Source organism: Myotis brandtii, unplaced genomic scaffold (genome assembly GCF_000412655.1).
Source record: "Myotis brandtii unplaced genomic scaffold, ASM41265v1 scaffold303, whole genome shotgun sequence".
Classification (NCBI taxonomy): Eukaryota; Metazoa; Chordata; class Mammalia; order Chiroptera; family Vespertilionidae; genus Myotis; species Myotis brandtii.
The window spans coordinates 3,827,694-3,847,237 of record NW_005361573.1 but is presented as its reverse complement, the minus strand read 5'-3'; the positions used below and the strand labels follow the sequence as shown (position 1 = coordinate 3,847,237).

Sequence of the window (19,544 nt, the reverse complement as noted above, 5' to 3'; positions counted from 1 at the left end):
CTGCCCCTGGGGGCTGGAGTCGCCCCCCGCCCCCCACGAGGCCAGAAAGTATCGGGGTTCGAGGCTCGGCCCCAGAGTGACTTGAAACGAGTCGCTCCCCGCAAGCCCATCCTGGGGCGAGGGGACCGCGCTGTTCAGTTTCCTCGGGGTTCATTCATTAGTTCCACACATAGATGGCACGTTTCGCCTACGTGCCGGGCACAGATCTGGGCACTTGGGGATGCAAACGGAACCAGACCGACAAGACTCCTGCCCGCATGGGGTGTACAGTCCAGCGGGAGGAGACGGCCGGTGACAGGTAAAGGCGCAAGATAATTGAATATACGACAGGAACGGGGGGAGTGGAGACTTGAGATAGGACCGTTTGGCACCTCAAGGAGGGTCAGGTTGAGTGGAGACCAGAAGGGCGATGACAGGGAAACAGAGGCAGCCGCAGCCCGGGGAATGTGCCCCGGCCTTACAGTAATGGGTGCTGGCCCCGAGCTCCCCTCCTAAAGAAGGTGCTTTCCTAACTCTCGGCCTTGCTGTCCCGCTTGGCACTGGGGTTGCAACGGTGGTGGCACAGACGTTGTCACGATCATTGTCCTTATTCTTTCGGAACTTCGGGTTCCTTCTGTGCCGCGTTAGTTCCTGCCCACACGTTAGCTCAGTGGTCCTCAACCTTGGCTGCACATTAGAATCACCTGGGAATCTTTTTAAAATCCTGATTTCCGGGCCTCCTCCTCCGGAAATTCTGTCTTTGTTACATGGGGTGAGGCCACAACATGAGTAACAAAGAAACAGAATTTCCAGAGGAGGAGGCCCGGAAATCAGGATTTTAAAAAGGTTCCCAGGTGATGCTAACGTGCAGCCAAGGTTGAGAACCACTGCGTTAGAGGCAAACGCACGTCTTCCTTGGCAGCCTTCCTCTGCCCAGCCAGTTCTCTGTCCTAGCTGCACGGGCCTCACCTACGTAGCGTACATCAGGGTGTTGAGACTTACGTGTTTGTATGGCTGTTTGACTCATTGCTGTCTTTCCCTTCAAGACTAAGTTCCACGCAGGGCAGGGCAGGCCTGTTATGTGTGCACCTGAGCCTCCTGCGGGCTTCAGTGCCTGGATCAGAGGTGCTGGGAAACCCGTGGGTGGAGGAGTGAGAGGATTAACATAGACTTTGCTCTCCAGTGGTTCCTAGGAGGTGTCTCCTGCCGCCAGGTTATTGCCTTCTCTTTCTGACCATGTCTCTCCTCTACTTAAGTGGCTCCTCACTGCCTGCAGATGAAAAGCCAAAATCTTTAGCATGGCATTCAAGGCTTAAACAAACAAACAAACTGGCCCCATCTTTCCTCTCCAGCATCTTCCCTCCACGTCTGTCCTCCCCTCCCTGACCTGGCGTTTCCAACCACGTCTTGCCCTTCCTTCAAACCACAGGCTCTGAGGCTTGGCTCACGCTCGCTCTTTGCTTGGAATCCCCTTCCTTCCCATCTTGTCATGCTACCCTCCAACCACCCGGTGACAGGTCACTTTCCCCGTGGCATTCTCCCTTTCTCCGCTGTGCTTGTTTTGGGGATTTCCTGTTACAGCTCTGGCCACACCAAATCATAGTCACTGACCCTCCCAGGACTCTGCACGTATGAAGTCGGTGCTGAGTGAGTGAAGAAGCCCACGGCGCTCTGCCTATGGCGGGACTTAGAGTAACAACCAGTGAACTCTATCGGGTGCTTATTACACACCAAGTCCTGTGTTGAACACTTAGCGCCATTACCCTCGATTTCCGCATTGGTAAAGTGAAGATGCTCACAGAACCAGCCTTAGAGCTGGTGTGAGCATGAATACATGCAGAGTGAGTTAACACGTGTGGACTGAGTTCACGCCGAGCAAGAGTTGCCAGCACGTGACAAGCACGTTGCTCCTGCAGCTGTTGTCATTATTTTGGGGCGTGAGCTTCCTCAGGGAAGAGACCCTGCCTTATCGGGGTGTCTTCCGAACACCAGGCCCTGGCCTGATGTCAGATATGGACACCCATGTATACGTATATAGTCCATGTAACGCATGGATGGTCGTGCCCCTCAGCTTCTCTGCGAGGGCTCGGAGGTGATGGTCTCCTCATCCCGGCCTTAGGATGTCTTCATGTTGTCACTGAGACGGTGCTGACGGTTTATGGCGTGTCTGTTAAAGGGCCTGATTCACTTCATTCCATGATACAGGCAATGTGCACAGCCCCCCAGTGGGTCAGGCCACTGGTATTGTGAAAAGAGCATTGGACGGGAAGACAGAAGACGTTCGATCTGCCGTTCGCTGACTCTGAGGCCGATCTGGGCCTCTAGAAAGGAGCTCCTACTAGCATGTTTCTGTGAATTCTGTCATCCTCCTTGATCCTTCTGTCTATCCATGTCCTTCCCCGCTGAAGCCTAGAAAGGTTATAGAATCTAAACACACTCTACAAGTGAGGAAAGGCCCATGGCTTCGCCCTCAAAAGACTTAAAATCTGGTTGGAGTTATAAGAAAAGTATCCTGTTCAGTTCGTTGTTCATCAAACATTTGGATGAGGCCACCTCTCCACCAGCCTGTGCTGGTCCTGGGAAAGTTAGGAGGAGGAGGAGGAGAGTCGGGCACTGGCTTCATGGAGCTCACAGGCCAAGGAGGGCCCGGAGCTGGAGCCATAATAGATCATCTAGGCACGTGGGACCAGTCCTCAAAGGGTGGGAGTGTGTAGTCACTGTAGCCTGGATTAGTACAGGAGCCAGGCCTTTGAGGCCCGTGTCAGGAGTCCCTTGAGGCCAGCGGTTGCAGCTCCCGGGACCAGCCCAGAGCAGGCCCTTGCACCAGGAGCCTATGTGTCTGCTCTCTCTTCCCATCCATCTTCCTTTCAGGAGGGTCACGCAGCACAATGCCAGCTCTGCCCCTGGACCAACTCCAGATCACCCACAAGGACCTGAAGACAGGAAAGCTGAGGACATCACCAGCGCTGGTGAGCCGGTGCCTTGAGGCCTTTCGGACTGATGTTATCATTCTTGCAATTTCAAAAGTGCGAAGTAAATTCCTTCTTTATCTGTTCCAAGAGTGACCTCAGGGCCACAGTCAGTAATCCAGTAGCTGGGACACTACCAGGTCCTTCCAGGCCCAGCGTAGAAGTTTCCGTTCCAAGCCAGCAGCCTGAATTTGAGTCGTATTTTCCCTGTCACCCCCCCACACCTTCCCCCAAAGCATTGCATTTTGAATCGGAGTCGGAGGGCAGTTCTGGCTAGCCTGAGCTGGCCTGGAAATGGATCCATCCCAAAGCCGGGTTTGGGCATTTGGCCCTGTGGGAGGGGTTCAGGTTTCAGGTAGGCCTTTTTCAGAGCTATCTCAGCTGCTATCCACACTTCGGGGGGAACACTGATTTCAGAGGTCCGGCCGTCTTTGATCTCAATGTCAGTGGGCTGAGAAGTGCCACATACAGACTCGGCAGGGCCCGTGAGACTGAAAACGAAGGAGGCTGTGAGGATGCCAGTTACCAGCTGCAGAGGGAGATCAGAGCCACAGGGAGGTGCCAGGTGCTGAAGGAGCCAGACCCGGGGCCTGGAGTCCCCCTGCCCACTCGCTGTTTTCCCAAGAAGATGAGCTTACTCGCACAAGGTGGGAGGAAGTACTTTCCCGGGGCTGGAGTCAAGTCGTGGGAAACCAGAGCTTGGTGTTCTATTTCCTGCTTTCTGAATGGCTTCCTGTTACTTCCTAACTACTGTCTAGGCTGCGCATGCCCTCCCATTGCTCCCAAGAGTATTATTAATAGTACTTAGCAGTCACAGAGCACTCGCGCTGGGCCAAACCTTCCTAAACACCCCACCTGGATTATCTCTTGTAAGCTGCACCGTAGCCCTATGAGTAGGTATTTTGGCTGTCCGAATCTCACAGATGAGGAAACAGAGAGTTCAGGGTCACAGAAATAGGAAATTAGGGGAATCAGGAGGGGAATCCAGCTAGGCTGACCCTAGAGGTCAGACCCATCATCTCTCTGCTATAAAACCTCTTGTTTCTTTTTTGTGACCTTTTTGTGTAAGGAAGATATTGATCAGAAAATCGAAAACTCTTCTGTCCAATAGGGTAGCCATTTGCCAAACATAACAATTGAGCACTTGAAATGTGGATTGTTCAACTGAAGAACTGGACATTTATTTTAACTTTAGTTAAAGTGAAGTAGCCCCATAGGGTAAGTGGTGGCCTGCACGGGTGTAGGGCAGCTCCGTTACTGCAGAAAGTTCTGTGGACAGGACCGGGAGGAGACGGGTTCCTTGAGTGGTTGGGTTTGATTTTCCATCTCAGTCCTTCCCCGCACACGGAACACCAGGGTTGCTGGACTGTGGGCTCCGGGAGAGCAGGGACCTGGTGCCTTCTCTTCATTCTGGCTTCCCAGGGTCAGGAAGATTCAGTAAATGAGTCAAGGACCCCAGCAGCCTTTGTGACAGGCACTGGAGCTGCAAAGAGAAAAGACATGGTTCCTGCCCTGGAGCTGCCCATGGTCTGAGAGAAAAGCAGACCAGTAGCTTCTCTGCTGTGTGATCAGGGTGGTGGTCAAGGAAGTCCAGGCTGCTGATCCAGACCAAAGCGGGGTGTATAGGCAGGGGGGCCTCAGGAGTAGTGGGAGGACATGCGCAGCCAGGGAAGGCTCCTTAAGGAGGGAGATCCTGACCTGGGTATTGAAGGATGAATAAGCGTTAGCCAGGCAGAGCAGTCGGCAAAGGGTGGGTCTGGCAGGAGGACCCGAGGGTGCTGTTTTGAGAGAGCCTGACTCCTACACCAACCACCCGTCACCTTCGGTGGAAACAGTATCCCAGGGGCTTTGAGTCAAATGTCACGCATACTTGGCTGTGTGACTTTGGGCAAGTTACGTAACCTCTCCATACCTCGGGACCTAAAAGGGTAATAATAGAACCAGCTTTGTGCGGTGGCTATGAGGATTACACGAGACGTCTGAATTAGCACCGTACTAGAACATAGTAAACACGCAGTAATGGTGGTGATAACAGTGACCGTGACAGGAGCCTTGAATGGGAGTAGGGTGGGGAGAGGGATGAGCTGAGGGAGATAGTTGCCTGAACGAGGAGTAGTCTTGCTGGCCGTGCTGAAGAGGGTTACCCTGCTGGCCGCTGGAAGCTCCTAAAATATTGTCCTGAGAAGCTCCTAAAAGACACCCTGTATTTGTGTCTTTAGTCCTAACGTGGGACAAGAGATCTCTAGCCAAGGGACAGCCACCATGCCGCCTTTGCAGGGTGATGGGTCAAGCTAATGTTTATTGAGTAGCTACTGTGTGCACAGTGCACACGTGGTGCTGTTGAATACCCCAAAGCAAGTCTTGGGCCAGAATGGGTGAGTGCGCTTTGGAGGAAGACAAGACTCGTTTAAGTGGAGCAGTGGGAGAACGGTGCAGATGGTTACTTATCAAGAAGTGTGGTGGGCAGAGAATGTTCAGAAAGCTCCTTTGAGCAGGCGGGACCTAAGCCAGCTCTGGGGGCTGAAGATACAGCTGGGGCCTGCCGCTCCCTGCCCTGAAATCTCCCACGGCCCCCATTACCTACGAAATAAAGCCCCTACTCTGAGCTTGGCATTCAAGGTTCTTCAAAGACCTTAGCAGGATCTGGTCCTTCCTCACCTCAAAAGGACAAGCAGTGAGACCAGGATGGCACATGGGTACCACAGGTCACTTAGTAGGTCTGCAGTGTAAGCTTTGGTGCACACGCTGCCTCAGTTGCCTCCTTAGCCATGTGACTTTGGCAGAGTTCCTGAAGCTTATCGAGTCTTTGTTTCCTCCCCTGTAAAAAAATGCTATCTCCCTTTTCAATAGTTGTTGTAGGTAAGAAAGAAAGGCTGGGGAACATGCCTGCTCAGCAGCAGGCACAGGACAGGCCCTCGGTAACTGGTGGCTTTTATTGTCATCGTTCCAGTGTTCTCTCCCTCCACATCCATCTCCTACCTCCCAGGGCAATCTGTGCCCTCTTTTTTTTATGGCGCATTTTTATGCCTCCATAAAAATACCGCTTCTTCATTCTAAAAATCTTTCTCATTCTCCAAGGCCCAACTCAGACGCTGCCTGCTCTGGGAAGCGAGCTGGCCCTTGTCCTCCATTTGTCCATCCCCTTTGCGCTCCCATGGCCCCTCTGGCAGGTCTGAGCTGTCACTTGCTCTGTTTTATGCTCTCTTGATGGCTTAGATGTGCATCTTCCCCGCTGCAGCATGGTCTCTGAGCACGCAGATGCTTTTCTTCCTGTGCCACACCACAGCAGGGTTCCAGTCCATGCTTGTAGGATGGTAAGGAAAGTAGGATCTTGGGGGGGGGGGGGGGGGGGGTCTGTTTCCGGAGTGGCGGAAGGGTGAGTAACCTGGCCTGAGCAATGAATGACCTAAGAGGTGAGGTGTCAAACAGATAAGAGTTTCAGGGAAGCCAGGAAACCCAGGAGATGAATTTAGACCTTAGAGAGTAGTTTTGAACTGGGTTCAGTCAGCAGGATTCCTTTTTCAAAGATTTGCTCCTGGAACCCGACTGTATAAATTTTAATTTAAATGGGAAGGGTCCTAAAGACCCACCCAGAGATCCACACCCCCCCCCCCCCCCCACAGGAATCCTTGTGGAACCCAAAGACTCCACAGTTTGAAAACTTGCCTTAGGCAGTAGGGAGGCATAGGTGGTTGTCAAGGAGACTAGCAATTGGTGGAGATTTTCCTGTCCCCCCTGGACTGGCAGACATGGAAGTGGGTGGATTGTGTTTGATAACAGCTGAGATGTGGCCTGGTCTTCCTCCTGTTACCATTTCCCCTGGAGAAAGCAGCCCTTATGCAGTCAGAGGAGCAAACTGGGCTCTTCATGGTGAACAAAGTCAGGTCTGTTCATGGCAACGTAGGGGTTGGGAGAGAGAACTTGTGAATCTAAGCCAAGACCTGCAACTACTTGACTAGCATCTTTTCTTTAAAAAAAAGAATGACTCAGGTGTTTTTTCCTGATTATAAAATGGATATAGCATAACACATATAGAATAATACCATTTTTGTGAGGAAACATCTAAACAAATACCTTCTGTGGGTATATTTTGACGTAAATGCCTACAAAGGGTCTGCGAGGGCACTCACTGGATGGACGGGCACGGGGCTGGGAGTGCAGTCCCAGGCGGCTCACCTTCTCTGTAGTGTTGTAAACTTTTGAAAGAAAAGATGCTCAGGTCTCACTTATATAATTAAAAGATAATTTTAAAAAGTAATACAGGTTCATTTTTTTTAATTGGAAAGCATTTTCAAGTCAAAATCCCCCCTCCAGAGACAACCACTATCAGCTTTAGAGTGTTGTCCCCACACACACTTTTATTTTTTAGCCTGTATGTGAATGTGTTAAATCTGTCTATCTATCTATGTATCTATCTATCTGTCATCTATCTATATATCATCTATCTATTTATCTCTCTCTATCATCTATTTATCTATCTATCTATCTATCTATCTATCTATCTATCTATCTATCTATCTAATGTCTGCTTTTTTTTTTAATCCAAAAGCTGATTATATTAACTAGAGAGGTTTGTATCCTGCTTTTTCGTTTCTTAACCTTTCCCCATGTGATGAAAATATTCTCCAAAAGAACATGGTTTTTTAAGCCCGCCTTGTGTTCTCTGGATGCAACCAAGCCCCTTTGTCAGACACACTTTGTTCTTTATGCTTAAAAGCTCCTTGGAGGGTCACCGGTTGGAACAGCCCAGTGTTGTCATTGCTGTGGGTTGGCAGATGGGCCCTCGCTGACTAACCTCTGCCACGTTAACACGTGGTTTTTGGATCCGTAGCACCCCGAGCAGAAGGCAGACCGGTATTTTGTGTTATACAAACCGCCCCCTAAAGACAACATTCCCGCCCTAGTGGAGGAGTACCTGGAACGCGCCACCTTCGTAGCCAATGACCTCGACTGGCTCCTGGCCTTGCCTCACGATAAATTCTGGTGCCAGGTAACATTCTATCAAAATTAACACTAAGACAAAGCACATGCCATGCTGTTTGGTTGGTTTCTGTTGTTGTTTCTCTCCTCCTAGGAGAGGCTTTTTTCTCTCCTTTTTTCACTGGATCCTTACCAGGAAATTGTGGTTTGGATGGCTCTGTCTTGTATCACAATCTTAATGATGTTTATACAACACCTTCCAACGTGTCATTTTTAGAAACTGTGTGTAGCCCTCGCTCATTCATACCTTCTTAGTCCCTTGGGGTTGGAGTGTTGGCCACGGCCGCGAGCCCCTGCTCAGTCCACCCGCAAGTCCTTGGGTGTCGGTGACAATCCTTGCTCTCCTCTGTTGCCTGGCTCAGGTCATCTTCGACGAGACCCTGCAGAAGTGCCTGGACTCCTACCTGCACTATGTTCCCCGAAAGTTCGACGAGTGGGTGGCCCCGGCCCCCGAGGTTGCTGACATGCAGAAGCGTCTCCATCGCAGTGTTTTTCTCACCTTCCTCCGCATGTCCACTCACAAGGAATCCAAAGTAAGCCCCTGGTCCCGTGACAGGTCGCCACCGACACCCAACACCCCAGTGCGTTCTCTCCGTCCTGGGAAGGAAGGCTCTGGAAGTATCGCATTTCCTCTTTGTCTCCGCTCCGCCTTTATTCCCCCTGTTGGGAAAGAAATCTGTGCCACCTCCCTTATCCTCTAGCTCCCCGGGTCCGTCTGCATTACACCCAGTGTTTTCTTCAATGGGAGCCCAGGGCCCTTTGCCAGTTGACGCGTGACTCTGCCTTTCCTTGTGCGTCAGAGGGTGAAAATACTGATTCTCATTTTTGAAAGGAACTTGTATGTGCTGTTTAAAACCTTTACTCCTCCCACCCCCCAATTTTACAAATAATAATGCTGCTGCCCTGGCTGGTTGGTTGGAGGGTCATTCTGTACCCCAAAAGGTGGTGGATGCGATCCCTGGTCAGGGCACATACCCAGGTTGTGGGTTCAGTCCCCAGTTGGGGCGCATGCGAGAGGCAGCCGATCGGTGTTTGTTTCTCTCTCTCCCTTCCTCTCTCTAAAACCAATAAATAATAATAACAATAATACTGTCTCTAAACAACACAAACATTACAGAAATATTTTGTTAATAGTGAAGGTTACCTACAAAATCCCCTCCCCCCAATAACTACTGTTAAGGTGCCTGTTTCTTTAGGGGATTTTATTTTCCCTTTCAGTAGCGGGATGTGTGTTTGTGTGTGTGTGTGTGTGTGTGTGTGTGTGTGTGTGTGTGTTTATTTTGAAAATAGGATCTTGTGGGGTTTTTAAAACTTTTTTAATATGGAAATTTTCAAAAATCACAAAAGCATAATGAAACCCATGTACCCATCACCCAACTTAAACAATTACCCACATTTTGCCGATCTCCTTTTCTCCCGCCTCCAGAGATTTTTTTCTTTCTGGAGTATTTGAAAGTGATCCCAGACATCCTGGTAATTCACCCATAACTATTTTAGAATGAACCCCCAACCAACTGTTGCACCGTGTAACTTCTGCTCCTTTTTACATGAAATGGCTGTTGCCCCAGGTCAATATAGGAGTCTCAGATGTGTCCACAGTGTGGATGGAGCTTCATTTGCTACCCAGTCCCCTGTGGTGGGCCTGAAGGCTGTTTCTCCTGCGTTTGCTCTTACTTTACGATGCATCTGCATTCAGACAGTCTCTCACCCTCTCTCTGCCCTGCTCCTAGGATCACTTCATTTCCCCCTCTGCGTTTGGAGAAATCCTCTACAATAACTTCCTGTTTGACATCCCAAAGATCCTGGACCTCTGCGTGCTCTTTGGAAAAGGCAACTCGCCGCTGCTCAAGAAGATGATAGGTGTGTGGGGTGTGGGGTGGGGGGCCGGGGGGTGCACGGAGATGGCCCCATAAATCAAACCAGAGGCTCCAGAGGTGGCGCCTAGAGGAGTGCGGGGGGATTCGGAGCAGCAGTGGTGGGTGGTGCTTGGAAATGGCTTAGATGTATGTGTGTCGACTCTGAAATAAGTGGCTGGTGGCGCTGGGGGAGTGGAGACAGAAAGCTGTCCCACACGGTTCCTCAGGGATCTTGGAGTCTTCCTGTGAGGCTATGAGTTGAACAGTTGAAGGAGCGGGGAAGCTGGTAGCAGAAGAGCAGCGGTGACAGCTCGCCTGTATCTGCGTGTTCACTGGGGGCTGAGCACTCCTCGTGTTCTGTCAGTTGATCCTCACAAGCCCTGTGATGTAGTGCTGTCACCTCCCCATTTACAGACAAGGACACTGAGCTTCAAGTGTAAGAGGCCGTGACTAACAAGTGGCCGAGCTGGGATTGATGTCACGTCGGCCTGACTCCCTAGCTCTTGTTCTTCGCCACTCCCTGCCTCAGGGATGCTGGGGCTGCCTCAGAACTGACATGATTTGCATTGTTGCTGAGAACAGACGGGGGCAGAGTTCAGTGAGGACTCTCTGAGTTGTGAAAGGAATGACGTCAGCACTTGGCTCCTGTCCGGAGGCAGTGGGCTGGAAGGCTCCATCAGAGACAGGAGCTTTGTCGGGATGCGACAGAGGGAACAATGCCCTTTGAATCGCAGCTCATGGCAGCGGGCCCTGCGTGGAGAGGTGCTCACCCCGGGCACCCCTGTCCGTCTTGCTCACCTTGAAATTGTAGGACACAGTCTTCCAAACACCCAGTACTTTCTCCTCACCCTGGGTTTCTGAACTGTTTTGGCTGAGGAACGACGTTTCTAAGGATGCCATTGCTGTCCCGTTTTTTAAAAAGTAATTAATTATTTTTAAAATCCTCACCCGAGGATATGTCCTTCATTGATTCTAGAGAGAGAGGAAGGGAGAGGGAGAGAGAAACATTGATGCAAGAGAGAAACATCGATCTGTTGCCTCCCATGTCCTAACGGGGGGTCAAACCCAAGACCTGGGTATGCGCCCTGACCGGTAAGCAGTAAAAGATTTACATGATTTTACCTCCACCCTTTGGTGCATGGGATGATGCTCCAACCAACTGAGCCACACGTGCCAGGGTGCTGTCCCAGGCCTTTTAAATTATTCCTTTAAGAGATCAAAGTTCTTCGCCATTGTCAGAATCAGATAAAGGAGAGGAATGGGACTTCAAAGTCCCCAAGGGCAGATTGTGAAATGTGATCTCTTTTGATGCTTATAAAAACCCCTGTTACCCGGGCTTAAGTGTTGGAAAGATCTGAGAGAGTGCCTTCCCCCAGGCCGGGTCATTCCGTTCAGAGGGGACCATGGTGTGGCCCTGGGAATGATGGGAGGAGACCGGCTCCTGATGCCTGGGTCAGGAGATACTGCCTGGAGAGGGTGACACCTGCCTTATGGGAGGTCTCTTCCTCTGAGGTTGAGGACGGTGCAAAGGAGGAGGTGCGATGCCAGGAAGGGGGACGGCGTCAGGTCCCTTGCAGGCCTCTCTCCTCGGAGTGGGATCGCTTGGCATGGCCAGCATATTCAAAAGCAGAGGGTGAGAGAATTTCCAAAGAAATGTCTCCTTAGACTCCTTCACATTATTGAAGACGTGGCCTGGCAAGAATCCTGGATTTGGCATCCAGATTTCTTGAGCAGAGAGATGGCTGACTCCCACTTCCAAAGCCGATGCTGTCACGTCAGGCACAGTGCCCAAGCGTGATCCCTCCCTGGGGGTGTCAGCGAGCTGGTCTGACCAGGGCAGGCCTTTTGCGTAACTCGCTGGGCAGAGGTGCTTAAAAGGTTAACTCGTACCAAGCAAGTTCCTCCCCGCCCTGGGAAGTTTCTAGGCTGGGCCGAAGCTGGGTGCCAGCAGGGCCTGGGGCCAGGACTGCTCTAGTTCATGCTGGCTTAGGAAAGGGAAGAGAGGTCACAGAACCTGCTGGTATCCTCTTCGCCCCCCTCTCTTTTCCCAATTTCTACCGTTCGCTTCTCTTTTCAGGAAACATCTTTAACCAGCAGCCAAGTTACTACAATGACCTGGATGAAAGCATGCCCACCATCCTTCAGGTACCAGCTCTCAGCCCTGCCCAGGGGAGGACGAGCTTGGGAAGCAGACCCCCTCCCCACCTGGTGGTGACCTTGACTTTGCTGAGCCTGGGAGAAAGGGTTACTTCCCACACCCCTCCCCTCCCCAGAAGGTCTCCGTGTCCTGCTTCTCACACACACTTCACGTTCGCTCTTTCCCCTCTTGAACAGGATTGAGCTCTGAGGGCCGTCAAGTGCTGCACTTGTACAGAAAGGCTTGGATTGCATGTTGTGTTTGCTGACAGCCATAAGCCTCTAAGAACCCCGCCAGAGAGCTGGGTTTCTCAAATAAGGGCTTGAATCAAATAAGGGATTGAATCAACCATAGATCGAAAGTGTATTTTTCTAAATGTTACATTGCTGCTGATATGTACTAAACAGTTAGGCCTCTGATGGTTGTGTCTGTGCTGAAAATGTACAGACTTCTTTTCTTGTCATTTCTTAAACCATACAGTATAACCACTATTTATGTAGCGTTAACATTGGGTTAGGCATTATAAGTAATCTAGAGATGATTTAAAGTATACAGGATGATGGGTGTAGGTTATATGCAAATACAATGCCACTTTATATAAGGGACTTGAACATCTGTGAGTTTTGGTATCGGCGGGGGTCCTAGAGCCAGTTCCCGGAGGTCTCTGGGGGACTAGCATGCTTACAGATGGCACAGTCAGCTGAAGGTTTACATGATTTTACCATCGGCGTTGTGTCCCCTCACTGTTGATTTGTCTTTTATTTCAGTATAGTTTCCATAAAAGCCATCTACAGGGGATCAAAAAACACATTGTATGTTACTGAATAGATATCTTCAATATTATCGTGCACTTGCCCAGCCTCTCCAGTCGGATAACATCTGCGTGATTCTGGGGGCTCTACATACATTTATCTTTTTAATCCTCACCGTAATCCTGTGAAGAGAATACCCCCACCCCCCTCATCTCTACTTCACAGTGTCCACTCTGACCCTGCTCTCTGGGCAGGTCATTGTCTCAGCTGGTGTCCTGGGAGCCCTGGCTTAGGTTCCAGAGGCCACGGCAGTTTTCAGATCACCCACCCCTGGGGAGGCAGGGGTCCGAGCTGCTGGTTGGAGCTGGTGGGAGAGTCACCTCTGTGTCTCACAGGTCTTCAGCAACATCCTCCAGCACAGCGGCTTGCAAGGGGACGGGGCCAGCTCCACACCCCAGAAGCTTGAAGAGCGGGGCCGGTTGACCCCCAGTGAAATGCCTCTCCCGGTGAGGTTGCCCTCCCTGCTCGCGGTCCCTTTTCCCCAGTCCCATAGCAGCTGTTCCTGTCGCGTTAAGAGCACTTCGGCAGGCTCCCATTCTCCTCTGGAAGCTTCATTTAGGGCAGTGATGGCGAACCTATGACACGCGTGTCAGAAGTGACACGCGAACTCAATTTTTTGGTTGATTTTTCTTTGTTAAATGGCATTTAAATATATAAAATAAATATCAAAAATATAAATCTTTGTTTTACTATGGTTGCAAATATCAAAAAATGTCTATATGTGACATGGCACCAGAGTTAAGTTGGAGTTTTTCAAAATGCTGACACGCCGAGCTCAAAAGGTTCGCCATCACTGATTTAGGGAGTAGTGGAGCGAACAGGGAACTAGAATTCAGGGGTCAGGAGTTTAGTGCAGTTCAACAGGTTCATTCGTGTGCTATTGTTTGAGCTGTTCATTCATTCGGTGACTTTGTACTGCGGCCCCCCTGGCATGTGCCAGGCCCTGTGCTGGGCCTTGGGAGTAAGGCAGTCACAGAAGCAGACACGTCGCCTGCTCCCGTGGAACTTAGAGTCGCCTGGAGATGACAGGCAGGAGGTAAATGAGCACCGGAGACAGGGCAGGAATGAGGCAGCCGGGAGCTGCCGGCCTGGAGCTCGCGGTCTCCTGGGAAACAGGCATTAAATGTTTCAGAAAGGGGAGCCCGCACCAGGTGCTGTGGGAGCAGGTCCTTCTCACCCCTCTGACCCTCCGGTTCCTGTCTGCACAATAGAGAGTCTAGCAGCTGCCCGGCTCATAAGTGGTCATGACGACCAGGAAGTGTCTGAGAAAGCACTCCCGATCCTGAACACCCTCTTCAAAATGCAAGGAGAGCGTAGGCCTGCTATTCTTGTTCTCACTGGCATGTACTTGGTGTGGGACCGCAGGCGTTGTGTTCAGATTCAGGGTTGATTCTCCTTCAGTTTAGCAGAGAGAACCATCTGACCCTGGAGCTAGAAGTAACCCTAGAGACCACGGGGTGGACCCCATTGGAGCTGTGGGAGCAAGTCCCGGGGCTTAGGGAGTGTGAGTGACTTGCCCGATTGTGCTCGTAGAGACGGCCAGCCAGGCCTTTCCCAGACCTCCCGTGCTCTCCCACCGCAAGGCATCCATCTCTCTGCCTGTTGGGGACCCCTGGCTCTGTCAGCTTTGTCTCCTGCCCTCTACAGAGCTGTCACGGGGCGAGGAGAATAACGCGGTGTTTCCTTTTGTCAACAGGAGTTAAAGGACATTGTTCTCTACCTTTGTGACACCTGCACGACGCTCTGGGCCTTTCTGGACATCTTCCCTTTGGCTTGCCAAACCTTCCAGAAACACGACTTCTGTTACAGGTACCGCGATCGTTCTGGCGGATGAAGTAGAGGTTCTAGCTCGCATCCTCATTCAGCAAGTGTTTACTGGGTGCTTAGAGCCCTACAGCCTGGGGACACAGCAGTAAAGAGGACAGATCAGACTCCTGTTGGTGTGGAGCCTGCATTGAGAAGCACTCCAAGGGTAGAGGGGGGAAAACAACCACCAAGAATAGGGCAATTCCATTCAGTTCTATTTGATTTCAAGGCCCCTGTCCTGGGCAGGCGCACGGGAGTAATAGACAAGAAATGGTCTGCGGACCTCAGCATCCAGTCCAGGGCAGAGAGACACCCGCAGGGAGACAAGCAGAGACGTTTACACGTGGGCGGGCTGTGGTGGCCACATTAGGAAATGCTCTGGGAACACCGAGGAGGGAAGCAGAATTCTGCCTGGTGAAATACGAGGTTTCATGGAGATCCTCAAACAAGGTTTGGAAGAATGAGCTAGAACCTTCCAAACAGAGAAAGGTTGCAGTGGCAGGAAGGGCAGGCCAGGCCGGTGGAGTGAAGGCCCAGAGTGTGTTCCTGGGAAAGCCAGGGAGTGGAGGGCGACACGTGGCGGGGGTTGGAGAGACCAGGGCAGCGGGAAACAGGGTGGGTAACAGAGAGATCAACAGTATGGTAGTTACCAGAGAGAGGGGGGGGGGGGGGGGGGGGGGGGGGGGATAAGTCAGACTGAGAGGCGCCTTGAACACGCTGTCAGGGAGCCGGGCCTTTATTCTGTGGGCAGAAGGGAGCCGCTGGAAGTGTTTATCCAAAGAAGTCATAGGAAGATCCTGTTGGGACGAAGAGAGAGGTGGAGAGGGCATGGAGCAGGGGGAGTCCTCTTCGCCCCCTTAGCACCATGAGCATCTGTTCCTGGTGCAGGAAGAAAGGGGTGCAGGGCACAGGCTGGTAACCTGCACGTTGCCTGGCAACCGCGGGGCTGGCCTCTGGCTGTTGCTCTTGCCAGGCATCTTTCTCCACTGTCTGAAGGAGCTTCTGGGAGCTGTCCAGCTCCGCCTGCCCAGCCGCCAGTCCATTCATTCGTTGACTTGCCCATGCAACAAAACGTTTATCTAGCGCTGACATGTGCCAGAGGCAGCAGCGGGGTCTGACTCGTATTGGATCACCTCAGCTGGTGAAGATCAGATGTTAAGATTGATCAGCCTCCCCAAGAATGTTAGAATAAAGCATTGATCGACGCTTTTCCAAGAAGAAAGGGGTTAGGCTGGCACTGTAGCTGTCCATTTTGTTAAAAAGGCATCTTTTCTCCTGGTAAATCTGGCCAATGCTTGTAGGAATTTGGAAAATCCCAAAAGGTAGGAAATGAAAATCACTGACAGATCACGTGATTCTTAGACTTTAGTGCCTGCTGATTTTCACTTCTCACAGGCTTTTCCCCATTTTGTTGCAGCAGTTTCCCAAATGTGGCACAGGTAGCTTTTGAAAGGGTCTTTGGAGTTGGGGGTAATTTTTGGGAGAGCGGACTTTCCTGCAAGGGACAGTGGAGGCAGGGGAGCAGCTGGGCCTCTCAGGGTGAGGGGGGAAGAGAGGGAAACATGTTTGCCAAGTGACACTGCCTTTGACCCACACACAGCCTGGGGCTGGCCCAGCCTGTTCAGCTGTGCTGGAGGCCAGGCACGCCCACTGAGCAAATGCATGACCTCATCCCGAGAACTTTCTGCGAGGGACGAGTCGCCCAACAGCTTCGCTAATCCCTCTCATGGCAGCCTTCTCCTTTCTCTTGAGTATGTACTGAGTGCATCTGAATCTCTTTCTCTCTCTCTGTCCTTTGGTTTTATGAATGAATAATACATGCACACAGTTCAAAACTCAAAAAAGTATGAAATATATAGTGGCACCTCACTCTCCCCTACTCTAATCTGTTCCTCATACAGAACCATTGTCCTTAGTTTTTATGTGGAATTTTCCAGAGATATGCATATAAATAGGCATGTATAAGCAAATATGTGTATTATATATCGCCCGGCCGCTTTTAAAAATGTGTTGCTGGCATATGAGTGCTCTATGTGCTGTTTGCATTGTACTTTTAAATTTGATGTATGTCAGTGCATAAAGCACCCTCAATCTCTGGTATGGCTGGGTAGAATTCCATTGTATGGGATACCAGACCCCATAGATGAACCTATAGGATTTTTTTCAGACATTCGCTATTACAAAAAAATGCTATAAAGAATAACTTTTTGGTTGTCTAACACTATGTTGTGCACCTGAAACTAATACAAAATAATACTGAATGTAAACTGTAATTGAAAAATCAAATTATAGCCCTAGCCGGTTTGGCTCAGTGGATAGAGCGTCGGCCTACAGACTCAAGGGTCCCAGGTTCGATTCTGGTCAAGGGCATGTACCCTGGTTGCGGGCACATCCCCAGTGGGGAGTGTGCAGGAGGCAGCTGATTGATGTCTCTCTCTCATTGATGTTTCTAACTCTCTGTCCCTCTCCCTTCCTCTCTGTAAAAAATCAATAAAATATATTTTTAAAAAGAAAAAGAAAAATAAAATTATAAATCATAAAAACAAAACAAAAGAGTAACTTTGCACACCCATCTTGCACTTCTGCAAGTATTTCTGAGGACCGAATTCCTAGAGGTAGCATTGCAGGGGCCGATGATATATGCATTTTAAATTTTTATAGATCTCACCCAATCACCCTCCATAGGAGTTGTTCCACCTGACTCTCCCCCCAGCAATGTATCCTGGCAACACCTGCATGTGGGCCACACCGCCCTCTCTGTCTTCTGCGTGCCATCCCAGGGGCCCACTAAGGCCTCTTCTGGCCGGTCACCCTCTGCTACATGCGGCATTACACTAGGCTAGAAGTGGCCAGACATCAGCCAGTTGACAAACATTTGCCTGTAAACGTTCACAGAGTACGTGCTATGGATGCAGCACTGTCCTAGGCACATAGGCTGCCTTTCTGGCTTTGGGGTGCTAGGATGCTCAGACAGAAGTAGTCTACAGGAGAGAGCTGGCTGCATTGAAATTCAAGGACAGCGTGTTCTGGTGCCGTGCTTCTGGTCCTGGGAAGGAGTAATCACGTGGGGGATCCTGATGAAGCGTGTGGCTGGAACGGAGAGTTTCAATCCCATCTGGGAAGGTGTGGGTGTGAGGTCGCTGTGACGAGAAGCAGGGCTGTGCCAGGTGAGGCTGTCCCAGAGAGAGGAGTTACGACTTGAGGACAGAGGAGGTGGGCAGCGGCTAGAAGTTTCTGAGCACAAAAGAGAGAGTGACCCGTGTGTTTCTCAAACCTCAGTGCGTCGGGGTGGCCGTCTGTCGCCCTGTTAGAATGAGCCGATCAGATGGTTTCCCATCTGAATGGGAGGCGTGGCTGCTGGTCACTTCCTGGGACCCGCACAGGGGGACAGGCTGGGGTGAGCGTGGAGAAGAGCCAGGGTCGTCCCGGAGAAAACTGTGGAGATAACTTGGGAGCAAGAAGTGGGCCTTCCTCCTCCCTCGGGTTTGCTTTGCTTTCCTCGTGACGTGTCGTGTTTATGAACGAAGGTAGCCTTTACCCACGTGTCCTCCACAGACTCGCTTCCTTTTACGAAATAGCAATTCCCGAGCTGGAGTCTGCAATTAAGAAGAGGAGGCTTGAAGACAGCAGGTGAGGCGGGGACAAAACTCTGGGTGGTGCTGTGGGTGAGAGAAGCCGGAGCACAGGCCCTGCTTCAGCATCCCCGTCTCCAAGGCAACGGGTGGGACCAAGGACCATGCACCTTTGGCTGGTGCATCCCTACCCAGCAGCCTCCTGGCTCCGGCATCGCAGCCCTTTCCCCTCAGCTGTGCTCTAAGCTCGTGCTAACAGCCCGCTGCTTCCGGGCCCACTGAACTAGAAGTGACCCTGGAACCAGCCAGCCTCAGAGCCTGTAGCCTTTTCCCAGCTGCTGTCAGCAGTGAGCTGTGAGGCCTGCTCAGCCCAGGGTGTGTACGGGGTGGAGCTGGGTGGAGTGGGATTAGTCTCTCAAATCTCTATTTCTCTCTTCCCCTCGGCCTTCAAAGGCTGCTGGGTGACCTGTGGCAGAGGCTGTCCCACTCCAGGAAGAAGCTGCTGGAGGTTTTTCACATCCTCCTGTACCAGATCTGCCTTCTCCCCATCCTAGAAAGCAGGTGAGCCCTTGGGCGCCGCCCCCAGGTGGAAAGCCTCTGCCCCAGCCCAGCAGGGCCATCACCCTCACTATCTGCCCCCTCTCCTGCCTCCATCGCTGAGCAGGAAGGGAAACCAAGAAAAAGCCTCTTTCCTCCAACTGGCCAGAGGCCTTGCGCAGGGTGGGGCGGGCGGGAAGGAACCGCAGATCATCTGCATTGGCTGAGCTCATCCCCTGCTGTCCTGTTGCAGCTGTGACAACATTCAGGGCTTCATTGAAGAGTTCCTGCAGATCTTCAGCTCTTTGCTGCAGGAGAAGAGGTGAGTGTGGCTGAGCTGGAACCAGCAGCGGGACAGGCCCATGGTGCCTCATCAGTCCCCACAGACCTTGCATAACAGAGCCCCTGCCGTAATCACCGCGGTCTAAGGTTCTGGAATCTGTGGTTGGGCAGCAGACACGGGGTGTGGCCCACAGCAGGCCAGTGCCCCTGTGGCCCCAGCCCTGCCCTCCCATCTGCTGTCTGTCTGGCAGGTTCCTCCGGGACTACGATGCGCTCTTCCCGGTGGCCGATGACGTCAGCTTGCTGCAGCAGGCCTCGTCCGTCTTGTATCCTTCTCACAGCCCCGGGGATGGAACCTGGCCTGACCAGGCCAGAGGTGGGCTGCCGGGGCCCAGGGGAGCAGAGGGCGGTTGACCCGAGAACACACAGGCAGCTGGCTTCCCCCGGGCCCCTGCCCAGGCCCGAGCCCAGTTCCTCATGCAGCCCAGGTGCCTTGCTGCCGCCCGGGGTGCATCCCAGACAGCCCTGGCAGCAGCCACGTGATCAGATGCTGGGGAGGGATTGAGAAATGAAGCTGCCTCCGAGCTGAGGGGGCAGAGAGGCTGTGGTCCCCA

The 19,544-nt window shown here is 51.7% G+C and overlaps 1 protein-coding gene across 3 annotated transcripts in view; it reads left to right on the top strand.

The window, feature by feature from the left end:
- Window positions 1–37: 37 nt before the first annotated feature.
- The window catches only part of ASCC2 (activating signal cointegrator 1 complex subunit 2), a 30,936-nt gene continuing 11,429 nt past the window's right edge, over window positions 38–19,544 (top strand). Inside the window, exons 1-12 of one of the 3 annotated variants that reach the window (XM_014542505.1) lie at window positions 38–298; window positions 2,851–2,948; window positions 7,853–7,938; window positions 8,291–8,461; window positions 9,659–9,788; window positions 11,862–11,929; window positions 13,069–13,179; window positions 14,430–14,542; window positions 18,095–18,169; window positions 18,565–18,672; window positions 18,902–18,970; window positions 19,182–19,256. In XM_014542505.1, coding sequence (XP_014397991.1) covers window positions 174–298; window positions 2,851–2,948; window positions 7,853–7,938; window positions 8,291–8,461; window positions 9,659–9,788; window positions 11,862–11,929; window positions 13,069–13,179; window positions 14,430–14,542; window positions 18,095–18,169; window positions 18,565–18,672; window positions 18,902–18,970; window positions 19,182–19,256 — 1,229 coding nt within the window. In that variant the 5' untranslated portion in view covers window positions 38–173. Of the gene's footprint in view, window positions 299–2,850; window positions 2,949–7,779; window positions 7,939–8,290; window positions 8,462–9,658; window positions 9,789–11,861; window positions 11,930–13,068; window positions 13,180–14,429; window positions 14,543–18,094; window positions 18,170–18,564; window positions 18,673–18,901; window positions 18,971–19,181; window positions 19,257–19,544 lie in introns of all 3 variants that reach the window. The other 2 variants (XM_014542507.1, XM_014542508.1) reach the window with 2 other exon arrangements.